At 57.6% G+C, this 15,370-nt stretch overlaps 2 protein-coding genes across 6 annotated transcripts in view; both read left to right on the top strand.

Annotated features, from left to right (window-relative positions):
- The window catches only part of RNF157 (ring finger protein 157), a 68,960-nt gene extending 62,787 nt beyond the window's left edge, over positions 1–6,173 (top strand). For 4 of the 5 annotated variants that reach the window (XM_046676687.1, XM_046676688.1, XM_046676690.1 and 1 more), the window contains exon 19: positions 5,436–6,173. In XM_046676687.1, coding sequence (XP_046532643.1) covers positions 5,436–5,554 — 119 coding nt within the window. In that variant the 3' untranslated portion in view covers positions 5,555–6,173. Of the gene's footprint in view, positions 1–3,538; positions 3,580–5,435 lie in introns of all 5 variants that reach the window. The other variant, XM_046676689.1, reaches the window with a different exon arrangement.
- A 3,358-nt stretch (positions 6,174–9,531) lies between these two features.
- Positions 9,532–14,482, top strand: FOXJ1 (forkhead box J1). The gene is made up of 3 exons (XM_046674728.1): positions 9,532–9,669; positions 10,247–10,913; positions 12,707–14,482. Exons 2-3 carry the CDS (start codon positions 10,416–10,418, stop codon positions 13,472–13,474), a joined length of 1,266 nt encoding a protein of 421 aa, XP_046530684.1. The 5' UTR covers positions 9,532–9,669; positions 10,247–10,415; the 3' UTR covers positions 13,475–14,482.
- The last annotated feature ends 888 nt before the right edge of the window (positions 14,483–15,370 follow it).

The raw sequence follows: 15,370 nt of genomic DNA, 5'->3' as shown, positions 1-15,370 counted from the left end.
GCTAAGATGCTGGAAACCAGTTGCTGAAAGGAAGCGAGGCGGCCTCAGGAGAGCCCTTGAGCTTTGTGCAAAGAGCAAGCCCTGCTCTCAGTGAGAATGTTGGGACAGGAAGAAAGGAGCAAAGATTCCTCTCCTGACTGGGCCTGACCGAGCGCCCTCCATCACGATCTAGCAGATCCCATGGCAGGTGGCCTGGTCTTGTTAGCATCAACAGGAAGTTTGAGGCAGATGGCACCTCTCTACAGAGGTCTTGGAAAGACAGCCTGGCCCTTGAAAAGGGAATCCATAGCCCCTCGGAGGAAAGTGCTGACTTAGAAGCAGAGAGGAATCTGAAGGCCAACACTGTATACACTAGCGAATGGCTCTGGGACCCGTGAGCTTTTGGGTACCAGCTGCATGAACTTACTAGATTTGGGTCCCAAAGGAGAGGTCAGGGGTTGAGGGTGTCTGTGCTCCCTGGAGCCCTAGCTTTAAATTTGATCTGGGGCTCTCAGTGTGCCCTTTATGCCTTCTCATCACACTGACCTCAATCTGGGATGCTTTCTTACAAAGGAACCACGTTAGTCACACTCGGAGCACTGGCCTCTCTTACTCTAATGCTCCTTCAGGGGCTCCAGGAACCGCTTCTCTCAAGCTGAGTCTTGAGGTAGATTAGGTCAAAACCGCCCCTCCTGGTTTCGCGGCAGAGAGAGTCCTTCGCATTGTGTTGTTTTAATCTCTTAAACATCCCCTGAAACGAAGACATGTTTCACCTTCAGAACAGCCACATCACACCACGGGTCCAGTGCTTACCCGCTCGGTGAAGTGGCGAGAGCGTTGGAGCAACACAGCCTCCTGCAGTGTCGCTCTCAGTCAGCCTGTGAGAGACAAGGGTCCTCACGCCCTGGCCCCACACAGGCTGTGGCAGGGGAAGCCACAATTCTCAGGAGATGCTCCTGCAGCCTTCCCAAGGGCTGTCCAGTCCTTTTCCATTTGGCGTTGACTGAGTCCGGTCTGGACCGGAGCTGCGGGGTCGAGGGTACACTTCACTTCCTGCCTTCCTACTCCTCATCTCGCTTCTGTCTGTCCATTTGTTTTCCACGTCTTTTTGCCAAACGTAAATCTGTCTGTGTGGTTTGTTTCTTTTAAAACTCATTTATGTTCTCTAGATTTGGTATGGAAATTCATGTTCACTCTGTGCCAACACTGTCCTCCCCAGATGTGCCGTGCCCGACACCAAGCTTGCAGGGCGTGCACACATCCCAGAGGCCCCTGCTGAGGTTTCCAGTCCTAATTGGCAGGGGCCTGTATTCAGAATCCTAAGATTTTCTGAGAAAAGATATTTGTGAGAATATATTAAATTCCTGTTCCAGAAAAATGGGGATGCTTCTGTGGCAAGTGTTATGGGAAGGATGTGTTTTGAATTGGTGTCCTTGCGCACTAGTTGGGGAAGATGCCCTCTCTGCCCTGGTCTGTGGCAGCTACACCAGCCGTCCTGTCACTGGGCTTCGGGAGAGAAATCTAGGTTTCTGCCTCCCTCACGCACCCCCATTTTTTGGCAGAGGGAGCTGCTGGGAATTGCTCTAGTTCACCATCCTGGTGGAAATTCAGCTTATTCCTTCTGCTTCCTCCTCTTCCTAACTCCCTCTGGTCAACCTGCTTGTTGACATTTATTCCATTTACGGGATCTCAGGAGGGGAGTGAGATCTGGAAGGAAGAAAGAACCCCGGAGGTCCCTTATGGTCATCTCAGGAGCCAGCCGTTCTGAGATTAGACTGGGTTCACGGTTCAGTCCAGACATGAAACCAGATGCCTGTGACAGCTGTCGGCAAAGGGACTCAGGTATAAGCACTTGAGGTGCCCCATTGTGTCTCACCGGCTCCTTCGGGAGAGGCAAAGCGCATCTGTTCTCTTGGTAAAAGGTCTCTCTGGTTCTGCTGTTAGCACCACCCTGGTAGTAAAGCGCTGGGGAACTCTCTGGAACTATCTGTTGGGTTCAGGACAGGAGTATCCACTTTGGTAGGTCCCGTGGAATAAATAGGCCTCTTCATGCTCAGCTGTAAGTTCAAACTTCCGTCCTACAACTGAGATACCCGCGGGCTGGCTTGGCTCCTCATGTCCCTGCTCCATCAAGACAGCTTCTCAGGCCCTTGGTCTCTGCTTGAGTCTTTTTCCCTCTCCAAGCAGTTGCCACTCCCTTCTCAGAGGGCTGAGGAGAGGCGGAGCCCAGGGGAGCATCCCATGCTCTCCTTGTGCACGTGCTACCCTCCCCATGCTCATGCGTGCGCTGCCCGGAGACCCAGTGGTGGTGAGGACCCCGCAGATCCCTGTCCTCACCACTCTCATCACCCTTGTGGGAGTGATGCTAAGAGGGCGCCTGTGCCATTCTAGCCCCTCTTCCCCTAAAAAGCCTCTGGGTCTTCTTGGGCCCCAAGACCAAGGCGGGTGGTGTATTCTGAGATTGTTCTGAAAGGTTCTCAAAGGGAGGAAATCTAAGTTGACAGGTTTAGGTGGTGAGCAGATTAGAATTGCCAGGCCATAAGTAGATGTGGTTCCAAGGAATTTGATGGAATATCACACAGGCAGCAGGATAGTGGTCAGGGGTCCACTGATAATTCTGTGAAAAAGCTCTGGGTAGTGTATATGATGGAAGAAAGCAAAGATGATTTAGGTTTGTTAGTGGAAATACAAATATATTTTTAAATGACTACATTGTGCAGGAGTGGGCATATCCAATAAAATCTGAAAATACTGATGAGACCTGAAATTCAGTTCACTCTCTTCAAGCCTCATAACCCAAGACTAAGACGCTACTAGGAAAGTTTGCGCTTCATGAACACTCAGGAAAAACCTGAATTCAGTTTCTTTCCCCTGGAGAGAAACTCCACGACTGAGCTATTATAGCCCTTAAATTTAAGTTGTAAAGGCAGGTAGAAGCAGGAAAGGGGTGTGTGTAATTTCCGTAAATGTGCTCCCAAAACCTACCTCTAGGGGTCTCTTCATGCTCCCATTTCTGATTGGCCAAAATGGGAATTGAATGGAAAGCACCTTTCTCTCTCTCGGGAGGAGGACTTTAAATCTGCAAGCTCCATTTTCTGGCTGAAGAGCCGGACAAAATGGTAGCACTCGCTCAGGAAGTCCTCCCTGGCCTTCCCGGCTTACTTTCTGCACCAGGCCCGCCCTCTGCACGCGGTGGGCCGACAGCAGCCGCAGGGTTTTGCTGGGGGCCGGGTAGGGTCCTTTTCAAGGGAAAGGGCCTCTCGTAACCACTGTGAAAGCACAGAGCGTATCAAGAAGCCAGGGAGGAGAGAGACTTCAGATCGGAGGCTCGAGTCTGTCCCAGAGGAACCACTTTGGGGCCCTGGCCAGGGATTCTGGATTGGTGGAGTTTGTGGCAAGGCCTAGGGTGAACTCGGGACCGCGCGTGGTCCCGCGGGTCCAGGCGTGCTGGCGGCGGCGGCGGCAGTCACTTTGCGCATGCGTGTGTGGCGGTGGTATTTTGTGCGTGTGCGTCTTCTCTCTTGTTCACCATTTGCTTTTGGTCTTTCCTACTGAACAGCCGCAGTTCCGGAGTCCTGCCCCATAAACATTGATGAATAGGTATGAGATCTACCAAATTATATACATGAACCAACAACTCGTTTTATTTTGGGGTTCCTGAGTGAAAAGGCAGTCTTGCCTCATATTCATCCTGTCACACTTAGAGTGCCACCTTTAGGCGGGGCAAAGGCACTGTCGCCCCACGTCCCAGACTCTGGCACCCGAGGATGCAGATTCCCACACTCCATTTGGGTGTGAGATACCTGACACCTTCCTGTTCCACTCGCTTCTCTTCCCTGGGGTCCACCTCCACAGGCTATTATGAGGGCCTTGCGATGGATTATCACACCAGGACATCTATGGGAAATAAGCAGGTTAGACCCGCTTAATCCTAGTGTTGCTGCCATTAAAGGGTTTCGTGTCTTAGGCTGGCCTCCCCTGAGGCTCACCCGGACATTCGTGATGGCCTCCCTCAAGCGTGAACGCAGTGAGTCAGGCCCCGCTCCACACTTGGTTGGCCCTGTCCACTGAATGAGTTCTCTGATGGGAGGGGCACCGTGCTTGGCTCTGCCCGGACAGAAGGAGCTTATGGTCTAATGGAGGAGTTCGAGGATTTAGCAGTTTCCAGCAGTGTGAGAGGTGAGGCAGTAGCACAGGCCACCAGGGGAGCACTTCAGAGCACGCTGAACCTCAGCTGGCTGGAGGGCCTTGTGAGGGCAGAGTGCTGGCAGATGTGGCTCAGGACGTGCACAGGCCAGAGGATGGAAGGCCTTCTGTAACCTGAGAGTGAGGGCTCCATCCTGAGCGTGCAGGCAGCTGAGGCCCTGCTTTCCACTCACAAGGAGGCTCTCACTGCCCTGGGTGGGGCCAATCTGTAGGCTGGGAGGACAATCTGGGGGAGAGATGAGGCTGGCCTGAACAAAGCCGGGGGGCTGGTTGTTGAGCACATTCTTGAGTCAGATGCCCTGTTCTGCACACACTCCTGTTACCTAGTTTGGTCCTCACAGCAATCCTGTGAGGTAAGTACTCGTCTCCCATTTGATGGATGGGAAAACCAAGGCTCCCAGTAAAGTGGCCTGCCCAGGATCACACAGTCAGTAAGTTAGAAACAGGGAGTGAAGCCCAGGTTTTCTGACTACAGATTTGGACATAACTAGGAAGTGAACCAACAGGAGGTGGTGACGAATTGGATACAGAGCACCAAGGAGACAGCAGAGCCAAGAATGGGTTTCTGGCATGAGCAGCTGGTGCTCCTCGTGAAGGAGCGGCAGCACATTTGGGGAGGATGATGAGTTTAGTTGGTGATTGTGGGACCCCCAGGCTCTTCGGCTAGTGTCTCCTGAGGTTGATGGCACCAGGCGATAGCAAACGTCAGCAGGCTGCTCGGGTGCAGAAAGAGATGAGGAGCAGGGGTGCTGGAGCGATCACACTGTCCTCCCCAGATGCCATTCTGGCCCTGGCACCCACTTCCCATCCTGGCTCCCGCAGCAAACTGACACTCTGGGCCCAAATGAACTCACTCTTCTCACCCCTCCATTTCTTCCTGCCCTGATGAAAATCTCAGCTAGACCCAATTGTCCACCAAAACATACAGGCAAACTTCAAAACCAAATAAAGATACAAAAGTGGATTATAGGGTAAGTTTACAAAACAAGGAGCATCCTGCAGGTCCCTCTCTGTCAGTGGGCCACAGTGGCCATGGCTGTACATAGCCCAGTGGGGCAGGAGCAGCCCCTGCGCCTGCTGCCACCCACTTCCCCCGAGCCTCTTTCTCATGTGCTGTGGCTTGCACACACATGGGAGTTTCAGGTAACTCGCATCCTGCTGGCTTCTGTACCGACCTCCTGGGCTTCCCTGCTGGAGACGTCATCTGGACCTGGCCAAAGGTCCTATAACCTTCCTTTTCTCTCCTCCAGGTTCCTGGCAGGCCGATAACAACGTCAGTCGTCGGAACACGCAGCACCGGCGCTTGTCATCCGGCAGCCTGGAAGACCCTGAGAGCAGGCCCTGTGTGTGGGGCCCTTTGGCCATCTGAGAGCCCAGCCCCTGTACCAGGACTCCTCTCCGTCCTCGCCTTCCGTCCTGGCCTCCCGGGACCACTGGCCTCCTGGGCATCCTCAGCAAGACACAGGGAGACTTTTCATATCCACGTGAAAGCTGGATGTTGAGGTCACTTGCTCCTTCTCCCAGCCTCGTCTCCTTCTATACCCCTGCTCCTTCCCCTCCCAGAAGGGACTGGAAGCCTCCTTGCTCCTTGTGGTCTAAAGTCACTTGATGAACTGCGGCTCTTGAGACCCTTTGCTGAGACCCTCTGGAATATTTCCACCGTATCTTGGTCTTCAGGTGGAGCCATGGTCCACAGGCTGGTTGTTTCTTGTGCGTCTTTTTGCTCCTTTAGAAGGTAGACCAAGAAGATTTGGAGTTTTGACAGCTTCGTTGCAAACACCCATCTGGCATTTTCACGTCTCTGGGGCATCGTGACCAATTTGAAACGTCTGACTTGGGGTGGGGTTGGGGGATGACTTCTGTGAGAAGGGAAAGCCATATTTCACTCTAAGTGGAATTTCCCTCAAAAAGCATTAGGAGCTCCCTTCTCAAGGACGAGAAACAGCGGCAACAAAGATTGGTTGAAAAAACAGTTCTTGCTTCTGCTAGCGGACTTAGTCTCCTCTGCCTCATGTGTCTGTCTGCTTAGGAAGGAGACCTCGGACCTGACAATTCCCCAGCTAAAGGGCTGCCCTTGGGAGGGTTATTTATGATCAGGTGCGTTCGTGAAGGCCTGGGACTCCATCCTAAGGTGACATTTCAAAAAACCTTTTTTTACCAAATGTCTGTGCCGGGCACTGTGGTAGGAGCTGTCAGGTCTTATCACATTTTGTCACTACAGCCCTGTCAGGTGGCATTCTTATCCCTATTGTCCCCCTCTCTACCCCTTTTTGTTAATAGTTGGAGAAGTAGACTGAGAGAGGGGTGGACCAGTGATCCTCAAATTGGCGTCCCGGAGCCCCCAAGGAAGTGGCGGAGAGCGCTGAGCTGGGGCCAGCAGTGGTCTGGGAGCCTCCCCACCCCATGTTTTCCTCTGCCGCCTTCCAGATCTGCTGAGCCCCATGGGGGCGGGGGAGGGATTGCCTTCCATAGGCTCATTAAAGATTCAGTGACACTGTTGTTCAAATTGTGCCCACCCCACCCCACCTCAGTCCAGAGTGAGGCATATGAACAAAAGCTTGAAACGGCAAGCCTAGACCGGAAGCTGTTGGGAGTTACTCCCCTCTCAACACTAGTGTTATCCTTGGAGTCCGCATCGCTCTCGGACAGATGCTTCGTCTACTGGCTTGTGGAAAAGGTGGTTGTGTAGTGGAGCGTGAGATGGGGAAGCAAATATAGTACGACGATTTGTGAGGCTGAGATGTGGCAGAGCTGCAGGCTGTGCCCTTCATGATGGCCTGTCTTGGCGTTCGGAATGGTCACTCTACAAGAGCTTCTCAGGGCCGTTTCCAAGGCTTCAAAGAGAGCCCAGTGCCCAGGGGGTCCTTTGCACCTTCTGTGTGGCTGCTTTGCCCCGCCAGGCAGGTGGTGACGCTCACACTGCCTAGTGGTTGTGGCTCACATCCTGCCCTGGGTGGGGGTAGGAGAGGAGGGCTGCTGTCCTGACAGATGCAGCATGAACAAAGCCGGAATTTAAGCTTCTGACTTGAGTTTCCGTGTCCACCCTCTATGAAATCCTACAGTGGACTCTGCTGTTTCAGGCCCCACTTAATGTCCTTTGTTTGCCCTACATTCTTACATATTTAAGATTTGAGCAATAACCCCACTTCCTGATTTCCTTGAAGTTTGAGCCCCAGAACCACCAGGGGCTGGAGCTTCCCTTAGCCTGGGGTGGTGGCACACAGACCTCCGTCCTCTCCTAGCGGGTAGTAGTCACAGTGTGGTGTTACCTGAGATGAAGGAGATGCAGGTAAACAGTAGCCACAGTGGCCAGGAACCCTAAGAGGAAGCTGTTATCTTCACCCCTTCTGGAGGGTCTGTGTCCTCTCCCAGGAAGGAGCTCAGAAAGAGTCCTTAAGACCTTGGTTCCATAACCAAGACATACCTGGGTTAGAAATGGTCCTTCACTCCTTGTTTCTCAGACAGTTCCTTCTCTCTCTCTCTCTCTCTCCCCCCACCCCCCACCTCTTTGTATTCATTTAGCTCTTTGGTGAGCAGAGACATCCCATCATCCCATCCAAAGGTGCTGGTCCTCAGTCAGCCTGATCAGGGAACAGGGCAGCTGCCTACCCTACCACCCGAGCCCATCATCTGGAGACAGTCATTGTGTCTAAGCAGTTGACCCAGAGAGAATGCCATGGGGCCTGGCTTCTCACACGAGGGCACAGACCAACTGGAGGCCTGTAGCTCCTTCCTGCCACACTCAGGTCTGAGCTCTCCAATGGCCTCCTGGTGGTGTGGTGATCCTGGCTGCCTCGTAGAGCCTTTTTTCCTTCCCCTGCCGGGTTCCATCCCACCAGAGTTGATGCCCACTCTGGGGCATCTCCTGGGCGCAGACCCACACTCTTTAAGCCGTCTCACCTGGGGAGAGGTAGTGTCCTGACCACCTGATCTTGGCATGTTGGTTGCTCACTTTGCTTTAGGATCTGCACACCTGGTGTGTGCAAGTGTGTATGCTTAACTGTTGTGCCATCTGTGTACCACTGTCACTCCCTGGAGTACACTCATGGGCACACTACAGTGGGGACATCAAGGATGCAATATTTATGGATTGCTGCATGATTCTTAAAAATGAATAAAACTGTTTACAAGGGAAGGAGAGCTGTTAATTGCATAGGTGGCTTCTTTGTGAAATTTCTAACTTTCTCCAGCACTCTAATATTTTTACTCAAGAGAATCTGGAGGTGGAGGAGTGGGAGAGGGCAAGGGGTCAGGGAAGACATGCTCCTGGGCGGGAACTGCTGGGCCATCCCCTGGGTACCGGCTTCCCACCCCCAGCCCTCCAGCTCAAGCACAGAGGCCTGGCCATGGAGCCCTCACCCCACCCTCACCCTTAAACCGGAGAACTTCCAACACTGCAGCTCCTCAATAATTGAAGAGCAGGAAAGCTGGTGGCAGGAGGGAGGCCAGGGGAAGGGAGGAGGAAGGGCCACAGTCCCAGCTGTCTGTCCAGCCTTAGTCCCTGTCACTTAAAGGTTGGTGAAATTAATGAGGCAAATGGCCCCTCTAGGAGAATTTGCCAAGTCCATGGCTTTTCTCAGTTTTACTCACGGGCTCTGCTACCTCAGCTATCTGGAAAGGAGGGAGAGCACTTCCGCAGAAGCCTCTGGAATGTCAGCTTCCGGGAACCTTGCTGAGGTCAGGAGCGGGGAGGAAGCCGCTTACCGGGAAACACTGGATTACCCTACCCGCCTTGCTGTGGCTGCCTCAGGGCAGCCGTTTCTGCGGATCTGAGCGGCAGGTGGCATCGGAGAGTCAGACCTGCCTGCGGGCATCAGAGAGGACACTCAGGGTCGGGAGAGAGGGACAAGTCGCAGAAACGTGAGGAAGTGCCACTTGCAGCCCAGAGGAGAGGAAGGAAACCCCCAAGAATCAGGTTCCCGAGCCTGCGCCCGCTCCCAGCCTTGGCCCCCGCGCCCTGGGCTGCGTCCCAGGAGCCGCCAGCACCTCGGAGCAGCCCGGACTGGAAGGGGGCGGAGGCGAGAGTGCGGTTCCCGGGCGAACGGCTCGTCGCGTGCCCGGGGCCTCGGGCCGCGCGCCTCTCCGAGTCCTGCGCGGGGCCCTCGCGCGGGAATGCGCGGAGCCGGGACGCGGTGGCGGGTAGGGGGCCGGGTGGCGCGGGAGAGGGCGGCAGAAGGAGGGAGTTCGAAGAGAGTTACCGCCAGAGAGAGTGGCAAGAGCCCGCGGTCTCCTTGGAGACGGGCTGACCAATGGCAGCAGCGGAAGCTGTTTATGGGGGCGGAGCGTCGCCATAGCAGCAGGAGAAGCCTTTGGAGCGGCTACTTAATGCCGGTCCTGGGGCCGCTGTCGCTCAGAGAGGCGCCGTCGGGAGGGGGGGTGACGAGGGGCGCTAGCGGGGCCCTCGAGCTGAAGGCAGAGAGCCGTGGGGGGTGGGAGAAACTTCTTCCAGAACCTTCCTTTGGCCCAGGCTGCGCTCTGAGCCAGGTAAGGGACGGGAAGGGCTGGGGGCCGAGAGAAGGGAGATCGTCAGTACCAGCCCGCTCTCCCATCTGTCCCTGACGGAAGTGGTGGGCTGGGGGACTGACATCTGAGGAGTTTGGGGGACACTCACTTCCCGCCCTCCGTAACTCTCTGTCCTGTTCCCTCTCCTTGCCCGTGATCCCCCATCTTAACATCCCTTTTCAGAGATCAGACGGCCTCCCCCGCCCCCTGCCCCGTCGTACTGCCCTCCCGGGCTCCCTCGCCCCATTTCCACTTGTTGCCGGAAGAAGGGGTGTCTGATTTCTCGCTCTTAGGGAGAAGGGGATAGCCTTTGACGCCCCTACCTCTTCCCTCAATCGGCTAATAAAGTCTCCTCTAAAATCTCGAAGAGGAAAAGAAGAGGGAGGCGGATCTTGTAGGGGTCGGACCCCCCCGGGCATTGCTTCTGTTTCCCAGACCTTGGCCCTAAAAGATCCTCTCCAGCTGCGGGGACGACTTTAGAGGAGGCTCCTCCCTCGCACACACTCTCCCCTCGCGGGTGGGGAAAGAGTGTTCAGCCCCCCCGCTGCGGTCCCCGCAGGCACCACATTCATATTCGGAGGAGGCGACCCCCGGGTCGCGGGATGGAAGCGCGCGTCCGAGAGGCTGTGTAACTGGAGCCGCGGGAGTCAGCGGGCCGGAGAGCGCGGCGGGCCACCCTCGGCTCAGTTCGTGGATGTTGACCGCCCCCTCGGAGAGTCCCCGCAGACATGGCGGAGAGCTGGCTACGCCTCTCGGGAGCAGGGGTGGTGGAGGAGGCCGGGTCTGAGGGCAGCCTCGAGGAGCCCGATGCCCTGGATGACAGCCTGACCAGCCTGCAGTGGCTGCAGGAATTCTCCATTCTCAACGCCAAGGCCCCCGCCCTGCCCCCGGGGGGCACCGACCCCCACGGCTACCACCAGGTGCCAGGCTCGGCGGCGCCGGGTTCCCCCCTGGCGGCGGACCCCGCCTGCCTGGGGCAGCCGCACACGCCCGGCAAGCCCACGTCGTCGTGCACGTCGCGGAGCTCGCCCCCAGGGCTGCAGGCCCCGCCCCCCGACGACGTGGACTATGCCACCAACCCGCACGTGAAGCCGCCCTACTCTTATGCCACGCTCATCTGCATGGCCATGCAGGCCAGCAAGGCCACCAAGATCACCCTGTCAGCCATCTACAAGTGGATCACGGACAACTTCTGCTACTTCCGCCACGCTGATCCCACCTGGCAGGTAGGGGAGGCGCAGGAGGCCGCCGCTCCCTCTCTGTGCCCTCCCTCTGTTCCCACTCCCGCACGGACTGGACTCATGTCCCAGATCCGCAGGCCAAGTAGGCGCGGTGCAGCTAGGGCCCTGAGGGAGGAAGGCCATCGAGGAAGGACCTCGAGGGAGCCCAGTGCTTGGAGCTGCCCCCTCTTTGACTTCAGAGAAGGAGCGGGAGGATGTTCAGAGGGTTTTAGGGGTGCCGATGCTGGGGTTCAAAGGGAAAGCACTTGTCACTCATCCAGCAGGGCCAGCCCAAAGACCAGGGCCAGACTGTGCGTGGACACAGTCCCTAGGAGAGGGTGATGGACTGAGGGACACATTTTTGTCCCAAGTCCTAGAATTCCTAGACGCTGCCCTGACCAAGGACAGTTTGCAAGGGCTGACTCAGAAGCGGAAGCTGGAGTATGCCCCCTGCCAGGCTCTGCATCCTGCCTTAGTCCAGTTGGCTGCGGGGGGAGGGGGAGTGCTGTGGGGTGTGAAGGCCAGCTGTGTCCTATTGGAGGGGCTATGGGGCCTTCCTAAAGCTGCTGTCCCAGCCCCCAGCTCCAACCCCTCCCCAGTTTCCTCCCTCCACTCCTACCCCTCTTCTCAGTCAACATCCCTGGGGAGACAATTACCTGAGCCAGGTGCTTTCCACAGGGGCTCTGCCTCCCGCACTGGCTTCATGTTCCAAGTCTCTGGAACCTGGCACAGAGCAGCCAAGGGGCCCAGGCCGGCATGTAAACATCCCAGCCTTGCCAGGGGGCACTACCCACCCACCTGCCCTGCTGTCCAGGCCCAAGACCCCTGTCCCCTAGCATGATTTGGACAAGATTACCCACCCAGAAATGAAAAAGCCAGGATGGCAATTTGAGGCTGGGCAGACATTGCCCTGAAAGTCTTCAACCATCAAGATCAGGGGCTAGTTGAGGGCAGAGGCCCTGAGGATGCTCAGACTCTTCCCTGGGGCATCCACAGGGGGCAGGCTGCAGGACCACAGTCCCAAGCTCTTCCACATTTGCTTGGGCCCTGACCCTGAAGCAGTGCCTTTGCAGCCTCAGTGAAAAAGCAGAGACACACCCCCACACACACAGACTCTACCCCAAGCCTGCAAAGCTCAGGCTGCGGGAAATAGGCCCCAGGAATGAGCGCTATGCTCTTGGCTAGGTAATAATCAACTGAGGCTTCACAGCCTGGGGTGGGTGGAGGGGGCCGCGGGGGGGGGGGGGGGGGGGGGGGGGGGCCCAGGCCAGCAGCCGGCTCAACAAACAAGCAAAGTCATCAGATCCCCCCACACTTCATCCCTACATACACTCACTCACACACACCCTCACACCCTCTGTTGGTTGCCCAGCCCCCCCTCGACCTACTCACTCACTTCACAAACAGAGAGGGCCAGCCAGGCCCAGGCGGAGGGAGATGGCCGTCCAGGCCCTGGGGGAGCTGAGGCCTTTGGCCAGAGGCCGCAAGCGGCAGGGTAAGGGAGGGAGGGCAGGACGGGGTGGCACTGAGAGCCACCCTGCGGCTCAGGGATCGGATGACTGAGCAGGCAGATATCCCAGCAACAGGGAACAAAAGCCCCCGACAGCACTCCTGGCTCCCCGTGCCCTGTGGCTGGTGTCCCAGAGCCGCCTGGTCAGAGCAGCACCTCTGTCCCCCATCTCCCATTGGAGAGAAGTTGGTGGGGGGACGTGCAGGAGCACTAGGAGCCACCCATCATGACCCCCCACCCCACCCCCCAACCCCGCCGTCCTCCTTCTCTTCTCTCTCTCTGTGCCCAGAATTCCATCCGCCACAACCTGTCCCTGAACAAGTGCTTCATCAAAGTGCCCCGGGAGAAGGATGAGCCCGGCAAGGGGGGCTTCTGGCGCATCGATCCCCAGTACGCCGAGCGGCTGCTGAGCGGGGCCTTCAAGAAGCGGCGGCTGCCGCCAGTCCACATCCACCCAGCCTTCGCCCGCCAGGCCGTGCAGGAGCCCAGCAGCACCCCGTGGCCCGGGCCGCTGACCGTGAACACGGAGGCCCAGCAGCTGCTGCGGGAGTTCGAGGAGGCCACCGGGGAGGCAGGCTGGGGTACAGGCGAGGGCAGGCTGGGGCATAAGCGCAAACAGCCGCTGCCCAAGCGGGTGGCCAAGGTCCCGCGGCCCCCCAGCACACTGCTGCTGACCCAGGAGGAGCAGGGCGAGCTGGAACCCCTCAAAGGCAACTTTGACTGGGAGGCCATCTTCGACGCTGGCACTCTGGGCGGGGAGCTGGGCACGCTGGAGGCCCTAGAGCTGAGCCCGCCACTGAGCCCTGCCTCGCACGGGGACGTGGACCTCACTGTCCACGGCCGACACATCGACTGCCCCACTACCTGGGGGCCTCCAGTGGATCAGGCTGCCGACAGCCTGGACTTTGACGAGACCTTCCTGGCCACGTCCTTCCTGCAGCACCCCTGGGACGAGAGTGGCAGTGGCTGCCTGCCCCCGGAGCCCCTGTTTGAGGCCGGGGATGCCACCCTGGCTGCTGACCTGCAAGACTGGGCCAGCGTGGGTGCCTTCTTGTAAGAGGCCAGGCCCCGCCCCACCTCTGGACAGTGCCCGAGTCAGGGCCCAGACTGCCCCTCAACACAGGCCCATGGACACCCTACCACCCACGCAGGGGCTGGGCCAGGTCTCCCAAGGCTGGCCCCGTGAGGCCACATGGCCCCCAGCCTGGGCTGCCCTCAGATTCTAGCCCCGGAGGCTGAGAACTGAGGCCCAGGACCAGAATTGCTGCCTCCCCTCCCCCCCCCCCCCCATACACACAGTGTTTCATTGACCCTCATCTTCCCTGCCCCAGGGACTGCTAAGGGCCCTGCACTGTGAGAGCTGTGGCCTGGAGGGGCCCTGGCCAAGCTGGAGAGCAATAGTACAGGGCCCGCCCCAGAGCACCTTGGCCTCAATGTTTCTCCCTTTCCCAGCTTTCCTCCCCAGGTCTCTATCCAGAGAAAGTTCCCAGGTACAACAAATGCTAATTAGATGACAGCAAATTAACCCCCTGGAGGCCTCTCCCGGCAAAGCCTCCCTGGGGCTGGGGCAGGCAGGAGATGGGGCGGAGCTGGGGGGAGGGGCAGAGAGAGGAGACAGAAAAGAGGTGGGGTACCTGGTGGGCAAGATTTTCTAAGGCTTCTGGGGTCTTCTCCTGGCTCTATCCCTGGAGGTGGGGCAGAGGGTGTAAATCCCCAATCTCTTAGCCAACTTGAGGCTGAGAGCAGCGAGGAGTTGGGCTTCTGGGGGTCTGGGGGCAGGGTCCGCTAAGCTGCAGAGGGGAGTGGGACAGACAGACTAATGTAGTGAGTGTAGTTATAGCTAGGTCTTAACAGGGAGGGGCACCGAGCTTGCTGGAACCACTGGGACCAGCTGGGGGGATCGCCCTGCGCCCCTGCCTGTACTTGTTGGGGGACAGTATCGTGCTCCACCCTGAGCCCCCTGGGCTGCGTCCCACATCCACCCTCCTGCCCCATGGGGCAATTTAACCTTTTTCATGGAAAGTTATTTGCAATAAAAATTTTAAAAAATAAAGTTTTTAAAAATCTGAAAATGGACCTACTTGCAAGTTTCTTTGGGAAAAGGCATGGGCCAGTTTTGGACCAGGGGCTGGCTTCCCTTCACTGCCCAAGAGGGGAACGGCTGAGAGTAACATGGGGGGCACTGAAGGGCTGCAGAGCCCCTGATGAACTCCTCACGACCTCTGTGTCTCCAGGGAGAAGGGGGCCGGGAGGCAGCCTTTGGGGGTCTCCTGCTACCTGGGTCTCAGCACCTCCATCTGTGCAATGGGGTGACCCACACCCACAGCCCCCAGGGAGTGGGAAGCAAAGGAGGCACAGCGCCCGCCCTGCCCTTAGCACTCACGACGGCCAAGCACGCCCAGGGCTCCGCTCACGTCACGTCCCCCACCGTGAGGGCCTGCCCGGGCTCGCCCGCCACAGTCTGCAGTCCCTGGCCTGGGCCTGTCTCCAGAACCTCCCTCCCTCAGTCCTCTCCTGGAGGCACAGGGTGTGAGGTCAGGGCCCCAGTCCCAGAGCCCCACTTCCCACCCTGGCATGTGTTCACCCAGCCCGGCGCCCTCCACCAATGCAGGCTTGAGGAGGCGGAAGGCCACCAGGGGAGTTGGGGTGCCCAGACCTTACTTCCCCGCTCACGCACACTGGCAGGTGCTTTCTGTGAAGCATCAGCTTACCAGAGTTCTGCTGGAGAAACTGAGGCACAGGAAATTTGTGTTTGGCTGACACTCAACATCACCTTTCAGTTCTCTCCCCCCCGAGCGTGGCCTGGAACCCACCTCTCCACCCAGCCCCCACCCAGGTGGCTCTTTCAAACAGATGTTCATTTACCTCACAAGCACACCCTGGCGGGGCACAGCCCCTCCCCCAGCATGCGCGTGCGCACACACACACACACACACACACACACACACACACA

Source organism: Equus quagga, chromosome 11, assembly GCF_021613505.1.
Source record: "Equus quagga isolate Etosha38 chromosome 11, UCLA_HA_Equagga_1.0, whole genome shotgun sequence".
NCBI classification, from domain to species: Eukaryota; Metazoa; Chordata; class Mammalia; order Perissodactyla; family Equidae; genus Equus; species Equus quagga.
This window is presented reverse-complemented; position numbering and strand designations above follow the sequence as displayed.